This window comes from Dendronephthya gigantea, unplaced genomic scaffold, assembly GCF_004324835.1.
Source record: "Dendronephthya gigantea isolate DGI-Jeju-01 unplaced genomic scaffold, DenGig_1.0 000136F, whole genome shotgun sequence".
NCBI classification, from domain to species: domain Eukaryota; kingdom Metazoa; phylum Cnidaria; class Anthozoa; order Malacalcyonacea; family Nephtheidae; genus Dendronephthya; species Dendronephthya gigantea.
Window position 1 is genome coordinate 401,009 of NW_021163146.1, and position 21,580 is coordinate 422,588.

The window sequence follows — 21,580 nt, forward strand, 5'->3', positions numbered from 1 at the left end:
TGAATCCTACATTGTGAACTGGTGGCCAACATTGTCTTTGTATGTAAACACATGAACTCTGAGAAAATGTGGTGTTCCAGTTAATAGAATACATGTACAATACAGCTCATTAAATATGAGTGTATGTGTATTTTTGCAAAAAAATCCATTTTAATCATGCTTCTGTTTTTCACAAATCCACAGATGAAAAAGAATTTTAGTCAAAACTATTGCTGTTAGTTGGGTAAAGATACAATTAATGATGTTCACTGTCCTTCCATTGATGTATTCTTTAAACCATGTATTCTATTAACTGTTGCATGTATGTATATATATATATATATATATATATATATATATATATATATATATATATATATATATACACATGTTTTAGGTTGTGTTGGAAATGTTTGCTTTTGGTATTTATTATCGATAAGAACAATTATGGGCAGTAGTTCTGTAATAAGTTAATATGTATGATTTGAGTTAATTTTTCATTTCAATAACAAGCAAAATTACATTGAAACACTGCATTTGTCCTTCAAGTATAAATATGCAGTTATCCATTCATCTGGTTTGATTGTGTCATAATCTGGAATTAGGCGCTCGCATTCTGCTCTGAATTCTTCAGTAAGAAAGTCGCCTGGCACATCTAGAACACCCGATTCTTTTGCAGCCTCTTCAAGTTGGTTCTCACTTACTTCAAAACCTGCAGTTAGAGAATATTTAAAATATTTACTGCTACAAGTGGCAGTTCACATTCATGTGGCATGTAAACAAGTAAAAAACATTAAAACCATTAGCAAGCCCCTTCAATTGATCAATTATATTCATAAAATCAGTGTGATCTTAATATTTGAGGTCATCATAATCAGTAACTAGTGATGGAAACAGAAGATTCATAACTCCATGGTTAGTGAGTTACACAAACAGTATTTTTTTATTGCTAATTATCAATGCATGAACCTTGTTGCACATTGTAACTTATCACATTCTTCAAGATAATACTGTTCAGGAAAGTTGTAAATATGATCTGGTACACCATCAGGAAGTACTGTGTCTTTCTGTAGCCTAATTCTGTGTGTGTTCCACACCTTTTCCCGAAAAATGTCTAACTCCTTCTGTATGAGTGGCACCATGATGAAGGCTAAAAGCATTCTGTATTAAAAATCAAATAATTATATATTGCATGTTTTGATGATGATGAGTTGCTAACAAATTATTTTTATTATAGTAAAGATGAGGGGTGTTGATGCTATGAACAAAGGCTAATTATATGTTGTTACTGTGTTCACCTGTCAGTGTTATTATGGGGGTCGTAGTGGGCTTGGTCTTTCAGCCAACATAATTGACTTTTAAAGAATTTTTCCATTCTTTGATGAAGCTCTTTCCACCACCTTTCAATCTGAAAATGCACAATGAAGCATTTGAACAGCTGCCAATATGACAAAGCTGTTGTGTAGTGCAACTATACACTACATAACAGCTTTGGGGTAAAGTAATAATTAGTCCAACAACCCTACCACCACCATATACTAGTAACATTAACTAGCTAATGCCCAACATATAGGACATGATGCATTGGGTGGTTGGAATATATTTCAATTTTGTATGTTAGCATTAATCTAAAAGTCTCAAGACTTCATTGTTTAGCCAGAGAAACTAGAATATATTTTGAATGCATAATACCATTAAGATGAACCTTACTTGATTTGCTGTTGATGGCCCATAAATAACGGTGTCTTGTGGATCCATATCGCCGTGGTACCTCCTCAAAAATGAATGCATTGTAGCCATCACCCCTGTCTCTGTGCCTTTGTCTACTCTGAGAATGGCAGAAATTATTCGTGTTTCATAGAGATGCTCCAGGTACCATTTCCCAATGATCTTAGGGTCGCAATTGGTCACCCATATTCTTAGCCAGAGAAGTTTTCGACTTGCGGTGTCCAGGCAACCATATATAGCTAATGGGAAAGTTGAATTTTGGTATCCCATTAGCTTATCGTGGCCGTCGAGAGAGTGGACCCAATTAGTGCCTTTCGTGGTAAAATTTCCTTTTTTTCGTTGCTCCTTTTCACCGACGCCACCTCTTGCTTCGAGACCTTCCGGGCACAATTCGTTCATAACATCGTACACTTGATCTCGAGTAACATTGAGGCAATGTTCTTGGCGAATTTTCTTGTGCATTGCACGATATCCCAATAACAACCCCGGCCCCTTCAGTTCGGTTTGAACTGCCTGAATAACTTCATCTACTGTTACACTATCATCGTTGAAATATATACTAAAATGACGAAGTCTTCTGTCCAGTGATCTAAGACTCCACGTGTATTGCGGAAAGTCACGAGTTAGGAAATCCAAAATTTCGCGCCTTTGTAGGCCTTGTCTTACATACTTTACCATGGCTTCTTGTAGAACATTATCGTTTTTCCACAACGCTTCTCTAAGGTCGGACATTATTGCTCTTTTAAACCAGAACGAGGAACTCCAACATTCAACAACAACTAAAGTTTTTATTTACATGGAATGGATTGTGAAATGTGACTGAACGTCTGCGTCCGCTGATCACACGTCGAAACCATACACTGGAACCCACTGAACTATATAATTCAGTACTGGAGCCATCACTCGTGCGCGCATGGTATTATGGTATTGGCAGCGCTCGGCCACAGAGATATTTACTTTTACTTCTGTTTGAGTTTTCATTGTACATTGCTTTTTATTTTCAATTTAAGTTGTACTTTATTTTCAATCTGTTTTTGTTTTGCGTTTTAACTCTACGCAATTTGTAATGTATTTAAAACTCTGATTGACTTTGCATTCAATTTCAAATTTAACATTGTTTTTATTTTTAATTTTAAGTACATAAAAATTAAGAAAATATTATGTGGCAGCCCTCGGCCACCATACACCAAGTGTTCTCATCCCACCAACAATCTTGGTGATGTGGAAGAACTGCAGCGTGATCTGGACAACATCTGCGATTGGTGTGATACGTGGAGAATGGACCTTAACCAGACCAAGTGTGTCCACCTCAGAACAACGAGGAACCTGAAGCCCATCGAATCCGGCTACCATATCATGGGTAACCCCGTAAACTCGGTTACTGTGAACAAAGATCTTGCTGTCATAGTTACGCCCAACTTGAAATGGAACCACCATGTGACTTCAATATCCACCAAGGCCAACAAGATGTTGGGACTCGTGAGGAGGTCATGCCACGACGTTCGTGACATAGAAGTTCGTTCTGTCCTCTACACCACCATGGTACGAAGTCACTTCTGTTACGCGTCGCAAGTCTGGGCTCCACAAACAGTCATGCTCATCAAAAATATCGAACAAGTTCAACGTCGAGCGACCAAGTTTATTTTATCTCTCCCGTTTAGAACCCCAATCAGCTACAAAGACCGCCTCTTAAAAAGCGGACTCCTACCACTAACATACTGGCACGAATATCTGGACCTCCTTCACCTATTCAAACACCTTCAAAACTCAACTGATCCCAATATCTCTGTCAAACAACCTGGTCGTGCTACGAGAAACAATCCAGCTGAAAACCCTAACCTTATCACCTTGAACATCCCTAAAGCGAACACTCTAACATTCCAAAACAGCTACCATTTCAGAACTCCAAGAATATTCAACTCTCTACCAACCCACATTCGTAACTCCCAACTATCTGTTCACCAATTCAAAACTGGACTTCTGTCACATTATAGACACCTAACCGAACAAATATATGACGTAGACACTCCTCAAACTTATAAAACAGTATGTATTAAATGTCATCTGTGTGGTTCATTATTAAGTCTTAGTGTTACACTGTGTTGTTAAGTCACTATTTGTATAGTTTAATTTTAATAATTGTTGTAGTTACTTGTATCCTCTGTATTCTACTCAATTTCTTGCCTATAAGTTATGTAGTACTGTAATAACTATGTTTGTAATTTATAAGGCATACCATAATTGGAGTAAGTACTCTGTGGGGTTGCCTGTCGCTTGCGACCAAGTTTATAAATAAATAAATAAATAAATAAATAAATAAACGACTGCGTATCCACTAAAAAATAAAGCTACCTCTAGCTTGAGAATCTGATCTCTTAAAACTAACTGTATGCCTCGTTCTTTAAAATATTAAACCACTGCGTATCCACGTATCCGCGTATCCACTAAAAAATAAAGCTACCTCTAGCTTGAGAATCCGATCTCTTAAAACTAACTGTATGCCCCGTTCCTTAAAATATTAAACGACTGCGTATCCACGTATCCGCGTATCCACTAAAAAATAAAGCTACCTCTAGCTTGAGAATCTGATCTCTTTAAACTATACTGTATGCCTCGTTCTTTAAAATTTTCAATTTCTTTTACAATTTTCCTCGTAGTAAAATTTGCAGAGGTTTCCTGTTGTGCCAATTGCACGAAACGAGTCTTCATTCTACAAGAAAATAGAAAAATTGCATGTATATATGAGTGTAAATTCGAGTAGTGTGCTTTGTATGCATATAACAGAGCACATTGTTTAACAGACCTTCAAAATCTATATGTTCTATGTGATCCAAAATGCAAATATATCAAACAAATAAGCACAAACATGTGAGTAAAAGGAAGGAATAATTTCAAGTAACTTAGGCTTAGCTAATATAAAAAAATAGGAAAAAAAATCCACATACCTAGATTTGCTGCATCATGATAAGTTGCTTCGTCCATTGAGAATTGAACAGTTATTTTGGGGTTGTTTTCAACATCGTTTCGCTAGGTTAGGGCTTTCTTGAATTGAAATTTGTGTTTGAGTTTCCCATTGGCATTGGCATTGGCATTGCTTTTTCTACCCTCTACCAGACATTTTGGACTTCTGTCCTTCTACTGCTTCTAAAGATACGAATGCGAATTGTTATAGACTATTAAAATATCCCAGGAACTTTATAGTAAATATCGGAGGCTCGCGATATCATGTATTCATGCTGATCAGAAACACAAAAATACTTCCCCGTCAGTTTTGCGACTGAAAAACTATTTTCGCAACAGCCCCACAGAAAAAATAAATCGACCAGCATCAAAAATTATTGAAACAACTATTTGAAAAACATTTTAGAATCAAACTATAAGAGTCTTGCAATAAATTTGTCTGTTTTTGCAGGACAAGTAAACACGATAAAAACAATTATGCAACTTAATTAGCACCTTGCCAAGGCATATTATGGCTCCTAATGCGGTGATATATATGGCTTGCGACGTTGTTTGTGCGCGCGGTGAAATTTGGCCTATGGAAGCTACAGAAGTATAGTAAAGCACAAATTCTAACCATTTAGTGCATTACCGAAATTCAAAAAACGATAAGTTTTTGAAAGAAAGCTTACGACGTGAAATTTGACGCTAATGAAATAATTGCATGCACTGAATATTAATAGCCTTCATGTGTCTGCATGACGCTAAGCATAAACAACATGAAGCGCGCAAAATAGCATTCGATTGGGCTAAAATGATATAACCCCACTATTCCCTTCACAAGCCTTCTACTAAGGAACTGAATACGTTTCTGGGAGTATTTCTGTGTAACACATTCTGCGCTTCTTCTATAAAGTTGTAACATTGCAAATGTTTAATCTAATATGTTGAACCAAATCCAATGCGATTGAACGAAATTCCGGCAAACGTTTCAACGAACGGTAAGTCAAACGGTTGAACGTTTTTGGACCAATTTTCAAACGTTTTTTCCCGAGCGTTCGAACGGGCAATTTCGAACGATGAACGATCTCGAAAATCGTTTCAACGAACGCTTGAAGCGTTTGAACGGCAAACGAACGGATAACGAACGATATTTTTGAACGAACGAAATAGCGTTAACGTATGTTTTCCCGTGGAAGGTCACAAATTTGAAATTAAAGCAACTTCTGTCTTACATAATGCAGTTGCGGACTTTGATTTAAGATGGGTAGAAACTCAGCACTGATATGATAATTTTTTCATATTTTTATCTTACCTTTAACAGTTTCCCAGTAATGTCATTTCAGCAACGCGTTATCTCCTTGAAATATAATGGTTACCAAGTTGCTGAGGTGACATCACTTGGGAAACAGTAAAGGTGAGATAAAAATATGAAAAAATTGTCATAAAAGCTCTGAGTTTCCGTCTTAAATCGAACTCCGCAAAAGCCATATGTAAGCTAGAAGATTTTAATTTGAAATTTTGTATCGCGCCCGTTATATAATTCTACTAGAAATATATGCATGCAGCAACCCTCGCCATTTCAAACGAAGCAAAATATTTCCTGAGCTAGCGAGACCTAGCCTTCAATATTATGAAATGTCCTAAATGTAAAGCCGATAGCTGATGTTTCAAATTTTTCGGAGACAAACACAGTCGGAAAGGTGAAGTGAAATCACCCGTTTTCCTGCTGCTTTCCGTTGCATTAAGTTTCACAGTTTAAGTGAGAGTTAATACTTTAATATCGCTAAACCTTCAAAACATCAAAACCGCACAAATAATATAAACAGGGACTTTAAGATAGCAGACTACCGACTGCGGCAACAGTCGGACGTGAGTGATTTTATAATAAATTATATGGACTGGGGCGAGCACGCTTGAATAGCTCGAAAATTTGAGTATTGGTTTTGGTTTGTTTATGTTTAAGATACGAAACATGAGTACGGTTAACAGGAAAAATTGTCAAAAATCAAATGGCGTTTCAAGAAGTTAGAGATGCTGTCATTTACGGATTTGCTGATGGATTTCTGGACGATGAAGAGTTTTTAATTCTTTACGAATTGTACAAATCAGTAAATCCTTTGTACCCTTACTGGGAGTTTCAACCATTTAATTTAGAAAATATTGATTCAAGTGAATGTCTAGCCGAGTTTCGAGTGTCGAAAGAGGATATTCCTGTTCTAGCAGAATGTTTGCGAATTCCTGACCGATTCATATGCTCACAAGGGACGGTTTGTGGTGGTTTGGAAGGTCTTTGCTGACTATTGAGGAGACTTACATACCCTTGTCGCTATGTTGATCTGGTGAAGATGTTCTCCCGTCCAGTATCAGAATTAGCATGATTTCAAATACAGTGCTTGACTGGATCTACAACAACCATGCCTTTCGTCTCACTGCTTGGGATCAGTTTTTTCTATCACCTGCATATCTTGACCAATATTGTCGATCAATTGCGAGACCTAGCCTTCAATATTATGAAATGTCCTAAATGTAAAGCCGATAGCTGATGTTTCAAATTTTTCGGAGACAAACACAGTCGGAAAGGTGAAGTGAAATCACCCGTTTTCCTGCTGCTTTCCGTTGCATTAAGTTTCACAGTTTAAGTGAGAGTTAATACTTTAATATCGCTAAACCTTCAAAACATCAAAACCGCACAAATAATATAAACAGGGACTTTAAGATAGCAGACTACCGACTACGGCAACAGTCGGACGTGAGTGATTTTATAATAAATTATATGGACTGGGGCGAGCACGCTTGAATAGCTCGAAAATTTGAGTATTGGTTTTGGTTTGTTTATGTTTAAGATACGAAACATGAGTACGGTTAACAGGAAAAATTGTCAAAAATCAAATGGCGTTTCAAGAAGTTAGAGATGCTGTCATTTACGGATTTGCTGATGGATTTCTGGACGATGAAGAGTTTTTAATTCTTCACGAATTGTACAAATCAGTAAATCCTTTGTACCCTTACTGGGAGTTTCAACCATTTAATTTAGAAAATATTGATTCAAGTGAATGTCTAGCCGAGTTTCGAGTGTCGAAAGAGGATATTCCTGTTCTAGCAGAATGTTTGCGAATTCCTGACCGATTCATATGCTCACAAGGGACGGTTTGTGGTGGTTTGGAAGGTCTTTGCTGACTATTGAGTAGACTTACATACCCTTGTCGCTATGTTCATCTGGTGAAGATGTTCTCCCGTCCAGTATCAGAATTAGCATGATTTCAAATACAGTGCTTGACTGGATCTACAACAACCATGCCTTTCGTCTCACTGCTTGCCCTTACGAAAACGTTCTATAGAATCCTATAGAATATGCTATAACATATTCTAAATCCCATAGAATATTCTATAGGACTTCTTATCCTATAGCATATTCCATTGCCATATTCTATAGAATTTAGAGATGCTATAGAATATTCTATTGCACATTCACATTAAATATCCAATAATATATTCTATAGAATATGCTGTACACAATATTCTATAGAATATATGTTATACAGAATGAGACCTTTATGCAATTTAAAATATAACATTTTTACTACACTATTCATTGGTCGAGAATTATATTCGCATTTTTTGTAAGGTTCTCTCGACATACTTTTAAAGTCTTAAAGTTAAAATTCTCAGCAGAAATCATTCGTTTTGTAAAGACAATTCACGAATATTTCACACATATGACATATCTCATATGAGTCATATCTGTTTCATAATATGCCCGTTCGCAGGTTAGATGGCGGGCGTTTTGCCCAAAAAAGGCCGCAAGGTTATGTGGGACTTGTTTAACCGCCACGCATTATTTTCAAATTTTGAGCGCGTATTTGTCTGTAGTTTGTCATCCGTTGATTCAACGTTTATAACTATACTGGTAGAATTTAGCGCGTTTTTCTTTCGTATTTTAACATAAAATACGCATTCTTTGAATTTGTCAAAGAGGAATCATAGGAGGGTGGTGAAACGCGCTTTAGTATGCGAGAAGAATCAGAAGATATGGATAATTTTGTAAATGCGTGAAAGGTGACTAGGATCGTGAGAAAGAAAGGCCATGGCAATGAGATATTTCTAAAGTTAAAAAAATAATCAAAAGTTCATTGACCCATCTACAAAAACATGTGTATCTAAAGTATTGGAATTCAGTGGTGAGTGTGTTTTGTATATGCTATAAATGCTATATGTTTGTATAGGCAACATATGTTCTGTATACCATTATAATTAATCTCATAAATTTTTATTCACCTTTAGATTAAACTTTTTATTTGAACATTTTATTTACACCTTTTATTTATACCACCATAAATAGAGCCATTCCAACTAAAAATTATTTCTGTCAAGACATTTGCACTAGCTCTAGATAAATTTTATATATCATTAAAATTGAATTAAATATAAGCTAGGTCTCAAGTGTTTAATTGTGTGTTTACTGTTAAAATTTACAGATTTCCTTTTGTCCAAGCATCACACTAACCAAAGGTCAAAATGGAGCTCTATTAAAGCAATATTAAATGTGAAAGGTTTTGTTTATGCAGTGCCGTGGATGCAACAACAACTTTGCTCTCATTCCATCACTGGAAAGGCTTCAAACGCCTAGCTTAATTCAAAGAAAAGGATGCAAAACCAGAGCCAGAGAAAGTTAAGAGTATATATGGTAAGCAGTATAATTGTTAGTAATTATGTCTGGTCTAAGTTAATATATCTTATATACATATCTTGGTTCAGTTATTGATGAGTTTTACTTTTTCTAGCTGTGTCTAAAGTATAGTGCAAAAAGTTTTGAGGGAAAAGAGGCAGACATATGACAAGTTATGGCACCAAAGATTAATATTGTGCAAGTTGAGAAAACCAAGTTGAAAGCATCTGGACATCAGTAACTATATGACATTCCATTTTCTACTATTTACATGTTCTGTACATGTAAATATATTTAGTTTAATAGCCTAGTTATATTTTTGCTATTTTCTTGCACAGTCATTTTATTTGGTGGGAAAACTGCAGTATGGTAATAATTTTATCTAGAAAATATTGAATAAATTTATACATTCATAAAAAAACCAAGCTAAATATTTCAATTTCAGTGACACCATATTGTTTTCAATTACTTAGTGCATAATATTTCAATTGAATCCTCCTCAAAATGTGTGAAATGTATATAATTTTACTTAACTACAATTTAAGCTAAACAGCCTTCAAACAACCGGCTGCAGTTGTTTTATCCACGAAACAAAATGGTTATTTGACAGACTTAATTACCAGAACTAGAGTTCTACATGCAGATTAAAGTTATATGGACACTTATAGGACTTGTTTTTTATTCTTTGTTGTATAATATATGTATTTCAATTTCTTTAATCTCTAGATTTATTTATATGTAATTTAAGCAAGGCATTTTCATTAAATCTTTGCATCAATTGAACTTTAAGTAAATAAATTTGTTACATATATTTGGGAATATTTTATTTGTTTGTATGTCTCACTCTTGGCAGAAAGAAGTTTTGATTATGTTGTTATAAAGTGATATATTTCAAAGTCGAAACATGGACGAATGTTGAATATACCATTTATCATCCAATAGCATATTTAATAGATTATCCTATAAAATATACTATAGAATACATATTCTATGGAACATTTTATCACATATTCAATAGGATCATTAATGGAATATTCCATAGATTGAAAATATTTTATGGAACATTTCATATAGGATGTCATAGAATATGTGTTAGAATGTTCCATAGAATACCAGTATTCTATAGAACATTCTAATGAATGTTCTGAAGGATATTCTATTGAGTATTCTATAAAACATGGCATATGTTATAGAATATTCTATTAAAGGTGCTATAGAACGTGTTGTAGAACGTTCCATAGAATAGGTTCCAAAATCCCTTAGAATATTCTATAGGATATTCAGTGAAAAATTTTAATGGAATATTCTATAGAACATTTTTGTAAGGGTGGGATCAGTTTTTTCTATCACCTGCATATCTTGACCAATATTGTCGATCAATTGCAGACAAAGGATGCCCCCTGAGAAACTGTTTTGGTTTTATTGACGGCACAGTACGAGCTATATTTCGACCAGACAGATACAATGGGCACAAAAGGGTTCATGCCCTTAAATTCCAATCAGTTACCCTTCCTAATGGCCTAATTGGCAATCTGTTTGGATCAGTAGTATAGAAGGCTGTAGACATGATGCAGCAATGCTACGAGATTCCAATCTTCTAACAGTTCTTGAAACATTTGCACATAACCTAGCAGGGAATGATGTTTGTTTGTATGGAGATCCAGCCTATCCACTGCGAACTCAACTCATGGGACCATATCGTCAAGGTGATGTTCCAGATCTTACTGATGAGATGAAAGCATTTAACAAGACAATGAACGAAGTGCGAATATCGGTTGAATGGCTATTTGGCGATGTGTCAAACTACTTTAAATTCATTGTTATAAAAAGAATTTGAAAATAGGAATGAGTGCTGTTGGGAAACAATATATAGTCAGTGCTTTATTTAGAAATGTCCTGACTTGCCTTTATGGTAATAACACCTCAAAGTATTTCCAGCTAGAACCCCCCACCCTTCAGGATTACTTACAATAAATAATTCTAATGAAGATTGTTACTAAAAATTGTAATGAGAATTGTTAACGAAAATTCAAATGAAATTTGTTTGTGAATGAACATTGTAATGAAATTTGTTGATGAACATTGTAATGAAATTTTTTAGTGAGCGTTGTAATGAAATTTGTTAATGAACATTGTAATGAAATTTGTTGATGAAAATTCTAGTGTAAATTGTTAAAGCTCTTTTGAAAATTGTTGATAATAAAAAATCTGAATTTTTAATATCTCTAACCCTCAATTATCAAAACAGAATTAGTAAGTTACTAATGCACTATTTTCATTATGCCATTTGGCATGTGTGTCACACTCTTGCATATTAAGCAGCAATTGCCTTGCATCTTCAACTAATAAGAGCAAGGATACTTGACATTTGTCCCAAAACTCAAGATGTAACAACAATACAATTAATTCTATTGGAATTTTGAAAAAAGGAACTCATTTAGATGTGGACCATCTTACTTATCCAATCCAACGAGTCCTGTGTACTTTTGTTGTACTTATCCCACAAGGGTGTATTCGTTTAGCCCCTGCTCTCTTATGCCCTAAAATACAAAATAGACTTAGCATAAAAATTCAAGCTTTTCCAATATAATAACATGTCTCAAATTTGTACAACTAATAATATGTTAAATAACAACATAACATATTTTAACGAATATTTTATTATATAAGAAATAGCAGTATATATAATGAATAGCTCTTTACTTTTCTTTATCTGCAAGTTTACCCAAGATGGCCATCATTAAATTCTGCTGAATAAGCATTTGTTGTTGTTATTGCTGCATTTGCTGCTGCATCTGTTCCAACTTTGCTTGTAGCTTTGCTTCCAACTTTGCTTCCAGCTGAATTTTTCTTGCTCAATTTCTTTTTCCTCTTTTCGTAACTGCAGTTCCTCCTTCCTTATGCTTGCTTCTTGAGCACTTTTTACCTCCAAATACTTAAAAGCATCACTAGTTCTACGTCGTTTTTTCCTGCCTCGCCTTTTAGTAGACTTGTCATTATCACTGCTGTGATCACTATCGTTTTCATCATTATCATCACAAGGTCTCATAGACTTGCTCCAGGTTTTCATGGCTTGATTTCGAACATCGAGAGCTTTCTTCCTTTCACTCTCATGCTTTTTCTCACTTTCTTTTGGCTGTGAATTCATTAGCTCTACTATGTCTTCAAGAAGGATATCTTTCTCAGTTGGTTGCTCAGGATTGCAGCCAGTTGAATTCTCCTCTTTTCTCATTTTTGATTTGAATTCTGCTATTAGTTTGTTGAAATGTTCTCTAACACTTCTTTGATCCCTAGGAATCTCTTTAAAACCATCATACTCATTAATGTGAGAAGCAAGCTCAGACCATTTTTGCCCAGCTTTTTGACACGCACCTCACGAAGAAACACCACATCTTTCGATTCATTCCAACGGAATGTCCCACTATAGAACAATTAAGAAAAACATATAAATATCTTACTTTAGAAAAAGGAAAAGTTAGTTAACTTTGCTATATTTGAAAATAGTTACAAAACTATCCAATTTTTAAAACTATATCATATCTCAGTTCTTCAGAAGTGTTTACATATATTATTTCTCATCTTTTGTTGTAAACAGCTTGTGAAAAATTTTATTTCAGTCCATCCTTAGAACTGAAAACAAACATTGAAAGATTGGGGAAAACTAATGCCTGCATTCTAATGTGGAAATCAGGGGTGGGGAGGAGAGTAACTGAAATAAATAATCACCAAGGATGTGAACATTGGTCAATGTCAAACTAGGTTTTAAAAAATAAACTTTCCTCTTGTTTAAAAGTGCTTCAATAGCGCATTTTTGTTTGAAAAATGCCTATTTCAAATCCAACACTTAGATTATTCACTGATTATATATAATTTGGAACACTCTGTAATTACGTATATGACAATAAATGTGACAACATTCTGCACTGCAAAATGTGAACTGACTTCACATAGCAACCAGTTGCAATGGCAATTAACAGTTGTTTGACCATGATTTACATATGTTTCATCTTAATGTATGTACCATTAGTCAAACTAGCAGGAAAGGGCAATTATTTCCACTGGCTTATCTTATTCTACCCTGTAAAGGCTATCGGATCAGCTGCTCCCATAGATTAAGCCATCTTTAAGATTGGAGAAACTGTAGTTTCATGTAAAAAATCTTGTAGCTATAAGAAACAGTTTTTATTATGAAAACTAAATATACCCTTTCGATAATTAGCGCATTATTATCAAAAGGGTATCACTGTATTGGCTTGGTATTCAATAATTGCTTCATGTTTGGCATTGTTTGCTATCAGTTCATCTTTTAGAGCACTACTAGACCACATACTATACATCATAAATGTATGCTACTTAACTACTTACTTGTTTCGGGTGAAACTGTGTGGAGAACTAAAAAAAATCAAAATCAAAATACTGCTGGCACTATATTGTTGTTGAAAATATCTGACAAATATTTGTTGACATTTAGCTGTTACTAACATAAAACAAATATTTTATTCAATATTTTTGGTCAAAACCTGGAAAGTAAAAAACTCACCTGGAAGTGGAAGGGTCTTTGGCATTGAAAGGCATCCTAGCAAAATTAACAATCGTCGCGACATAGTTTTAACAAAAAAAAAGCATTTGAAAACCTACTTGCGTATGAAGAACGTGAAAAAAACATTTCAGCAAGTCCTTAAATTTTGCTAACTTAACGGAAAAAACGTGAAAAGCTAAAAAAATACTTACTTGAACTCCACACGTGCTGCAGAGTACGCTAATTCTTGTAACAACACACCGTCGCAAAATTTACTACGGTGACTATTTGTTCCCGCGCATGCGTACCAAGACTTTGGTCAAAATGCCCGGTAGTGTCGAACCGTTGCCGTAGTCGGTAGTCTCCTATATTAAAGTCCCTAATAACCAAGCAGTGAACGTCGAATGTTGTTTTTCGATTATTAAATTCATGCAGTGATTGCAGTCGAATCTATAAACCTTTAAAGTGATATTTGTTATATTAAAACTCCGAATTACACTTTTAAGGACTCTTTTGGAAGTTAAAACGATGATGTAAAGCCTTAAATAGTCGGTCACGTCTTCGCACAACAGAGCAAAATGACATATTGTACCAAGGTCATAAAATGTATTCGTAAAGCAAACACGAAATAACCTCGAAATAAACAAAATAGACTCCTACTATTTCAAGGATTATATTGTTCCTTTTCACCGCTAATTCTTCCAGTTCTGATAATATTTTAAACTTTTCCCAGTGTTTTATCTGTTATTTGATTCCACATTTCATATTGTGTTTTCGAAACATTTAATAGTTTGCAAAATGACAGTTAAATTGCTGACGTTTTTCACTGAAACACAAACGTTTCGTCTTAGCCAATCAGGAAGTTGCTGATCACCAGTCTACACTCTTTCGCATTTCGTGCATGCGCACAAGTACCATGACCATTGAACGTCCATGGTCCAAATTTAGGCGACCTTGGATTCAACTATGTTCTCCCAGGTCCGCGGGTGTAATTCCTAATCTCCGGGCGGAATTAGTACCCTCGCACGGTGCTCCGCACCGGCTCGAGGATGATAACAAGGCAGCCATCTTTGATTGCGAAATCCTGACATTATGGTAATTGAAGTCCTGAATTTGTGGTAATGAAACCTAAAAACAAATTTTGATTTTCAGGTTGCGCAGGTGTGTCATTTTAATAGAAAATCCGAATTATTTTACATCATAGCCGTTTTACTCGAAGATGGCGGATTCGATAGATATGAAGAGAATGAGCGAATCCAAGCAAGATGATAATGATAATGATGTGATGCCTCAGCAGGACGGCGCCATGAAAAAAACTCGTTGTTTAGAGTCTTCGGGAAAACCAGATCATATCTCTACGTTGGAAAATAAAGAATCCAAGGATGTTAACAATGAACAGAAAGTAGTTAAAGAGGAGCTCCAAGGACGAAACACTCAAAACGAAGAATGTTATAACGGTAAGAGTTATAAAGCGCTTCTCAAAACCAGTGTAGTGTAAATAGACGACGTTCTTATGAACAATAATCATCGAGAAGCTTTCTCGGTATCTTGAACTTGATAAACTATGATCATCGAGAAGCTTTCTCGGTATCTTGAACTTGATAAACAATGTTTACAGTCAGCAGTGAGCATTGTCAGCTCCTGAATGTCTAGTTATACCAGATGATTTTTATTTCACTTCAAGGATCACCTAACGTAGTTTTCATGTGTCTTAGCTCGTCGCACTCTGTCTTGATTTGGTTTTCATATGTTCTATAGCTATAGTTCGTCGCACACCGCTGTAATTCGGTTTTCGTATGTCCTAGTTTGTCGTATTTTGTTGTATTTTGTCGTAATCTGTTGCGAGTCGGTTTTTATATGTCCTAGTTCGTCGTATTCCGTTGTGATTCGGTTTTCATAAGTCCGCCGTATTTCGTCGTGCTCCGTCCTAGCTTGTGATAATTATTTCGTCGTATGTCGTTGTATTTCAGTTTACGTGTGTCCTAGTTCGTGAGATACGTCGAAGCATGACATGCATTCGAAAAGCGTGTACTATATTTACCTCTCTAAGTCTTTTAAACAGTCACTCTTTGGACGACTACAGACAGCGGACTATGGTTGACCGCATCTTTCCTGTTGCGGAGGCCATTGATCGAGTTCGGAAATGGTCGCACGAAATAGAGATAGGGAGTGAGTGACATTTGACCACAGACTACTGCTAAATCGTATCTTGTCCATTGGTCGCAATTAAATACTAAATTATTATCTTTTCAAATGAATCCCGTATAATTTTATACCCCGAATCTTCGTGTTTCGTAAGTTTCAAACTTTTGCAGTCTCCCTCTCCCTTGCTAGCAAAACGATTTTCGTACATGTAACGTTGCGTAATGAAGTGAGTTTTGTTACTACGATCTTCATTCTGTTCCTACTACAGAATAATACGATTATTATTCCTTAAGATCACTGGTGTTTATTATTCCTTAAGTTTTTGCTGTGTAAAAACATTTTTGCTGCAACATTTGCCTCAGTTTAAGCTTTTTGAATACAAAGAATTAGTCTGCACCTGTTGTTCACTCAGGTGTCTCGCCCCAGTCCTAATTGTTTCACATCCGCAGTACCAAACTTGAAGTCTCTCTCAGTTACTGAACTGTCGTTACCAAAAAATGTCAAAAAATACATCTATTACACTAGTGGTCAACAAGGCAGCAAAAATATGTTTACCACAAATAAGTTTCAAACTTATAATTCTTAATTAGAAATTTTAATCACCACAACTAACTTTTAAACTTATAAACTTAAACCTACACTTTGGCCGTATATTGAACATTAGAATATGAAAAAAATAGAAAGAGCTCGCAATTTGTTATATTTCACTCAGCAAAAATTATGTTGATTTTCATTTGGGTATTGATAAAAATCAAGAGGCAAGTGGAGGAATAAATGTTACTGAAGAAAGAAAACTGCAGTTTTGGCGTACTTTTGTAGTCAATCCAGTTGATAAAGAAATTTTCATGTATTCAATTGACCACGGAGCAGACGTTTACTTCAAGCACGAGGATGGTGGAACAGTTTTATGGATTGGAACGAGAAATGGTTTAGTCGATCTTGTTAAATATTTTGTTCACAATGGTCCAGAACAAAATTTCCACGCAGATAGTGTCGCTCTGAAAAGTGCAATACAGTCTCGATCGTTAGAAATTGTGAAATATTTTGTTGAAGATTGTGGTGCTGACATAAATATTAAAGATGAGTCGGACAAAACTGCTTTACATCATGCTGTTGATGATGGTGTAACAGACATTGTCAGATATTTAGTTGAAAAATGTGGTGCTGATGTGAATGGAAATGATACTGGCGGGTGGGCAGTGTTTCACGCTGCTATTTCAAAAGGTACGCTAGGAAGCGCGGAATATCTTGTCGAAAAAGGAGCTGATATAAATGCAACAAATCATAGTGGTTGGACAGCGCTACACAGTGCTGTTACTGAAGACACGCTAGAAATGGTAAAATATCTTGTTGAAAATGGCGCTCATGTAAATGGCAAGGATACCGACGGCTGGACAGTACTGTACGCGGCTGTTACTAAAGGTACGTCAGAAATGGTAAAATATCTGGTTGAGAATTAAGGGCGCTGATGTAAATGGCAAAAATACAAACGGGTGGACTGTGCTGCACTCCACTGTTACAGAGGGTGCGCTTGGAATGGTAAAATATCTTGTTGAAAAGGGCGCTAAGGTAAATGGCGAGGATACTGGCGGGTGGACAGTGCTGCACTCTGCTGTTACTGAAAGTACACTAGAAATGATAATATATCTTAGTGAAAATGGCGCTAATGTAAATGGCAAGGACACTGAAGGGGTGACAGTGCTGCACAAGGCTGTTTCTAAAGGCACTCTAGAAATAGTGAAACATCTTTTTAAAAAAGGTGCAATACAATACAATACAATACAATACAATTTTATTCAATACAATGAAATACATAACATAAAAATACCATGACCCGCAAATAGCAATAGCTAATCAGAGGCGGGCATGAAGTATAATTTACACATATAACTATAATTACAATTAATTGCAGACAATTTTATTGTTTATAGACGCGAACAGACAAAGTATAGAGACATTATTCGAAATTCAAAATGAAAAATATACTGTTAGTAACATATCCATGAAATATTAAAAATAAAATCAAACAGACATACTCTGCAAAATCATGGGGAGGTCAACATAGTCATCTTCGTTATTCATAATTTCGACTAGTAAAGTACGAATTTTCCTAGTGAAATCCTTTTTTTTAAGATTACGGAGATATTCAGGAACAGAATTCCATACCTTAGCACCAACTCTAGAGAAAGCATTATGCTGTTGATTTTTACGAGAAAATTTTATCTCATAGTTACCAGTAGCAGAGGATTTGGTATTGTAGGAATGAACAGTAGCAACTTGAGTAAAGAGATCCATTACGTTTTTAGGCGCTGAATTATGATTAATGTCGTACATCAATTTAGAAACTGTTTCAACATATAACATGTTAATAGGCAAGTTATTTGTATTTTTAAAGAAAGAAACGGTGCTGATATAAATGGCAAGAACGCCGGCGGAGTGACGGTCCTGCACACAGGTGTTACTAAAGGTGCGCTAGAGAAGGTAAAATATCTTCTTGAAAAAGGCGCTAACGTGAATAGCAAGGATCTTGATGGGTGGACATTGCTGCACACTGCTTTCTTTAAAGGTACTGTAGAGATGGTAAAATATCTTGTTGAAAAGGGCGCTGATATAAATGGCAAAAACAATTCTGGGGTGACAGTGCTGCACACTGCTGTGCTGCACACTGCTGTTACTGTGGGAAAGCTTGAAATGGCAGAATATCTTGTTGAAAATGGCGCTGATGTTAATGAGAAAAATACAAATGGGTGGACTGTGATGCACTCTGCTGCTACAGAAGGTACGCTGGAAATAGTAAAATATCTTGTTGAAAATGGTGCAAATGTAGATGGCAAGGATATTGAAAGGTGAGAGTTATCGATGCTGCTGTTTCTAATGGTACGACAGAAATTGTAAAATATCTTTGCAAGAATGGCGCCAGGGTAAATGACAAGGATACTGCAGGACGGACAGTTTTGCACAATGTTGTTCCTAAAGGAATGTCAATGGAAAGAAGTCTAACGGGAAGACAGTGCTGCACTCTGCTGTGACTAAAGGTGCGATGGAAATTGTGAGATATCTGGTTGAGCACGGTGCTGATGTGAATGGTAAAGATGCTGATGAATCGTCAGTATTGCACATTGCTGTGGATAGTGGTACATTGGAAATTGTCCAGTATTTAGATGAGCAGGGTTCTGACGTAACTCTTGAAAGTAAAAAGAACTTTCATTCTCTTGGTATTGACATCCTGGAGATGGCTATTGTGAACAATTCAGTTGTCTTGGTCAATTTTTTGTTGGAAAAGGATATTGCTGTGTGGAGAATTGGGACATTTCTTGTTGAAGGAAGGCAAATGAGTCTTATTGAATGGCGTATTTATATTGGTCATGTTGAAATTGCAGTTATCCTCAAAAGCTCCATAAAACATCGTCAGAAAATTCAAAATGTTAAAAACATTCAATTGCAACCAGTTAGAGAAGGTAATTATTAGAAAATATTTTAAACATATATGGGGTTTTTTAATGTCATTGTGCAGTAACAGAGGTAACTGGCGGGTCTATAATTTATAACGTCTAGTTTATAATTTATAACGTTTAGTTACGCTTTGAGCTAAAATAGCAAATGTTGTTTTCATTTGAGATACTTAAGGGGATGTTGCACTATGCAATTTTTCTCGCAACTTGCAATGCAATTCTACTCCTGAGGCATCTAATGTTGTCAAATGCAAACAGTTCTTACGATATGCTAACGTTTCCTTCGCATTTCGAGCTCTCTTTACAAATTAACATCACTCAAAATTGTAATATAACATACTGTTGTTTGGGCATAGTATATGTCATGTTGCAGGACATAACAAGTAAAATTGCATACAAACATTACACAGTGAAAGTACATTGGATATTTAGTATTGAAATGAGATCTTTTATTTATAATAAAAATCACACTACAACTTATTTGATACTTACAATCTTGGATAATGAAGTCTTTAACTGTCCATGCATGTTACAATATATAATGTAAACTGAATTGCCATTACATGTAATAAAATTATATCCAAATTTAGCCATTTCAACTAGCATGCAAGCAAATTATTAAAGTTATTAACTAATGAAAATTCAAATCAATAAAAACTTGACATTTAAAAAAAATGCAAAAACAGCCAAGTCAATCTTTTAAACCTTGATTTTAGAGATTATGGACTCTTTAAGACGTGGATAAAATCAATATTTTTTGTAGAATTAAGACTGCCGTAGATGTTTTAACATTCTACTCCTGAAGCAATTGTAAGACTCTATATTTTTGGTATCCTCAGGAAGAGAATTCCAATTTTTTGGACTTTAATAAAGGAAAGTAAACCGCCTGACATTAATTTTACATCCATAGGAACGATATGAACTTGCATTTGTCGTGTTGTAATTATGTATTTGGTCGGAAGATACAAATAAATAGTGCATGGAATGTTAAAGGAAGCAGATGATTGTGAAACAAAAACATGAATTTTGCGGTACCGGTATGGAAGGAATTTTAATTATCAATATCAAGAAATTTTAGTTCACCGAATAGAGGCGCTGTATGCGCACGAAAATCAAAGTTGGTTAATATTCGGATAATTCGCTTTTCAAAAGGAAATCAGATGTTCAGGTAGCAGGTATGATTGCGTCATAAAGTTGGTCGTAAATAACTGTGTCGAAGATTTTGGACTCTGTTGGTCGGATCGATATCGGTCTGTAGTTACCTAGATCAGTTTTATCGCCGCTTTTGCATCAGGTTGACACTCTAGCTTCCTTTCAATCGTAGGCAAAAATTCCAGTCACAATAGACTGGATAAAAATTTCTGTCAGTGAAGGTGTTATTACATCTGAGGTTATTTTCAACAGTTTAAAATCCAGCCTGGGCGATTTCCTAACATCAAGTGTCTTCAGATGTTTTTTAACATTGTTAATTTTTGTGCTTCGTAAAGGAAATGTTGGCTGTTTGTAGTGTTAGGAATTTGCAATGCAACTATACTACCAACAATCTAAAAGTAAGTTTTGATACGAATACGCTAGAATTGTTTCAAAGCATGCGCTATTGCACGAAATTATAGGCCCGATAATTTTTAGTTGCCGAACGCGTGTTGTAAAATAACGCGGCTGATATTTCTAAAGGCTAAAATGTCAAAAACTGTGGTAACGGCTAATAATCAAATAAGCTCTTTCATGCAGATTTTGACCCCGCTTTAAAAAGATTTGTCCCCGCATTTTTGGCGACTGGCTTTGCAATAGGTCGTCGCTAAGTAGCACGCTTTCTCTATATAAGTCAGCCCTATATTTTAGCTGACAATATTCAATTCATCCAAGGCAATAATGCATGAATTTATTCCACAAAATCATAATTACACGAAATTATTCCACATAATATAATTATGCACATAATAAACAATTATTGGATGAGGTGCAGAGTTAGCAAGGTCGAGGTAAGCGTTATCAGCCAAGCCGAAGACGACGCTGATAACGCTTACCGAGACCTTGATAACTCTGCATATCACAAGAGCCGAATTCAATAATTGTTTTATTATACATTTGAAGAATAGTAAACATAGTATTAACGAATGAAAAACCTTATTTAATAGCAACATCTAA

At 35.4% G+C, this 21,580-nt stretch overlaps 3 protein-coding genes across 3 annotated transcripts; 1 reads left to right on the plus strand and 2 right to left on the minus strand.

Moving 5' to 3' along the window:
* Window positions 1–482: 482 nt before the first annotated feature.
* LOC114536438 lies at window positions 483–2,531 on the minus strand. The gene is made up of 4 exons (XM_028557798.1): window positions 1,690–2,531; window positions 1,278–1,387; window positions 959–1,140; window positions 483–682 (listed from the first exon to the last, which is right to left on the minus strand). Exons 1-4 carry the CDS (start codon window positions 2,437–2,439, stop codon window positions 498–500), a joined length of 1,227 nt encoding a protein of 408 aa, XP_028413599.1. The 5' UTR covers window positions 2,440–2,531; the 3' UTR covers window positions 483–497.
* Window positions 2,532–12,015: 9,484 nt separating this feature from the next.
* On the minus strand, window positions 12,016–12,548 carry LOC114536457. Its single transcript, XM_028557818.1, has 2 exons — window positions 12,146–12,548; window positions 12,016–12,029 (listed from the first exon to the last, which is right to left on the minus strand). The coding sequence occupies exons 1-2, from the start codon at window positions 12,546–12,548 to the stop codon at window positions 12,016–12,018; spliced, it is 417 nt and encodes a 138-aa protein (XP_028413619.1).
* Window positions 12,549–15,054: 2,506 nt separating this feature from the next.
* Window positions 15,055–19,449, plus strand: LOC114536458 (putative ankyrin repeat protein RF_0381). Its single transcript, XM_028557819.1, has 5 exons — window positions 15,055–15,292; window positions 16,800–17,317; window positions 17,541–17,739; window positions 18,376–18,826; window positions 18,957–19,449. Exons 1-5 carry the CDS (start codon window positions 15,055–15,057, stop codon window positions 19,447–19,449), a joined length of 1,899 nt encoding a protein of 632 aa, XP_028413620.1.
* Window positions 19,450–21,580: the final 2,131 nt, after the last annotated feature.

Coding starts and splice junctions, on each gene's coding strand:
- LOC114536438 (XM_028557798.1), bottom strand. CDS start 2,439: ATGTCCGACCTTAGAGAAGCGTTGTGGAAAAACGATAATGTTCTACAA. Junction 1,388..1,689: donor GGCCATCAACAGCAAATCAA/GTAAGGTTCATC, acceptor GTGCATTTTCAG/ATTGAAAGGTGGTGGAAAGA. Junction 1,141..1,277: donor CCCCATAATAACACTGACAG/GTGAACACAGTA, acceptor TTTTTAATACAG/AATGCTTTTAGCCTTCATCA.
- LOC114536458 (XM_028557819.1), top strand. CDS start 15,055: ATGGCGGATTCGATAGATATGAAGAGAATGAGCGAATCCAAGCAAGAT. Junction 15,293..16,799: donor AAACGAAGAATGTTATAACG/GTAAGAGTTATA, acceptor GTACTTTTGTAG/TCAATCCAGTTGATAAAGAA. Junction 18,827..18,956: donor GATGGCAAGGATATTGAAAG/GTGAGAGTTATC, acceptor TTGTTCCTAAAG/GAATGTCAATGGAAAGAAGT.
- LOC114536457 (XM_028557818.1), bottom strand. CDS start 12,548: ATGAGAAAAGAGGAGAATTCAACTGGCTGCAATCCTGAGCAACCAACT.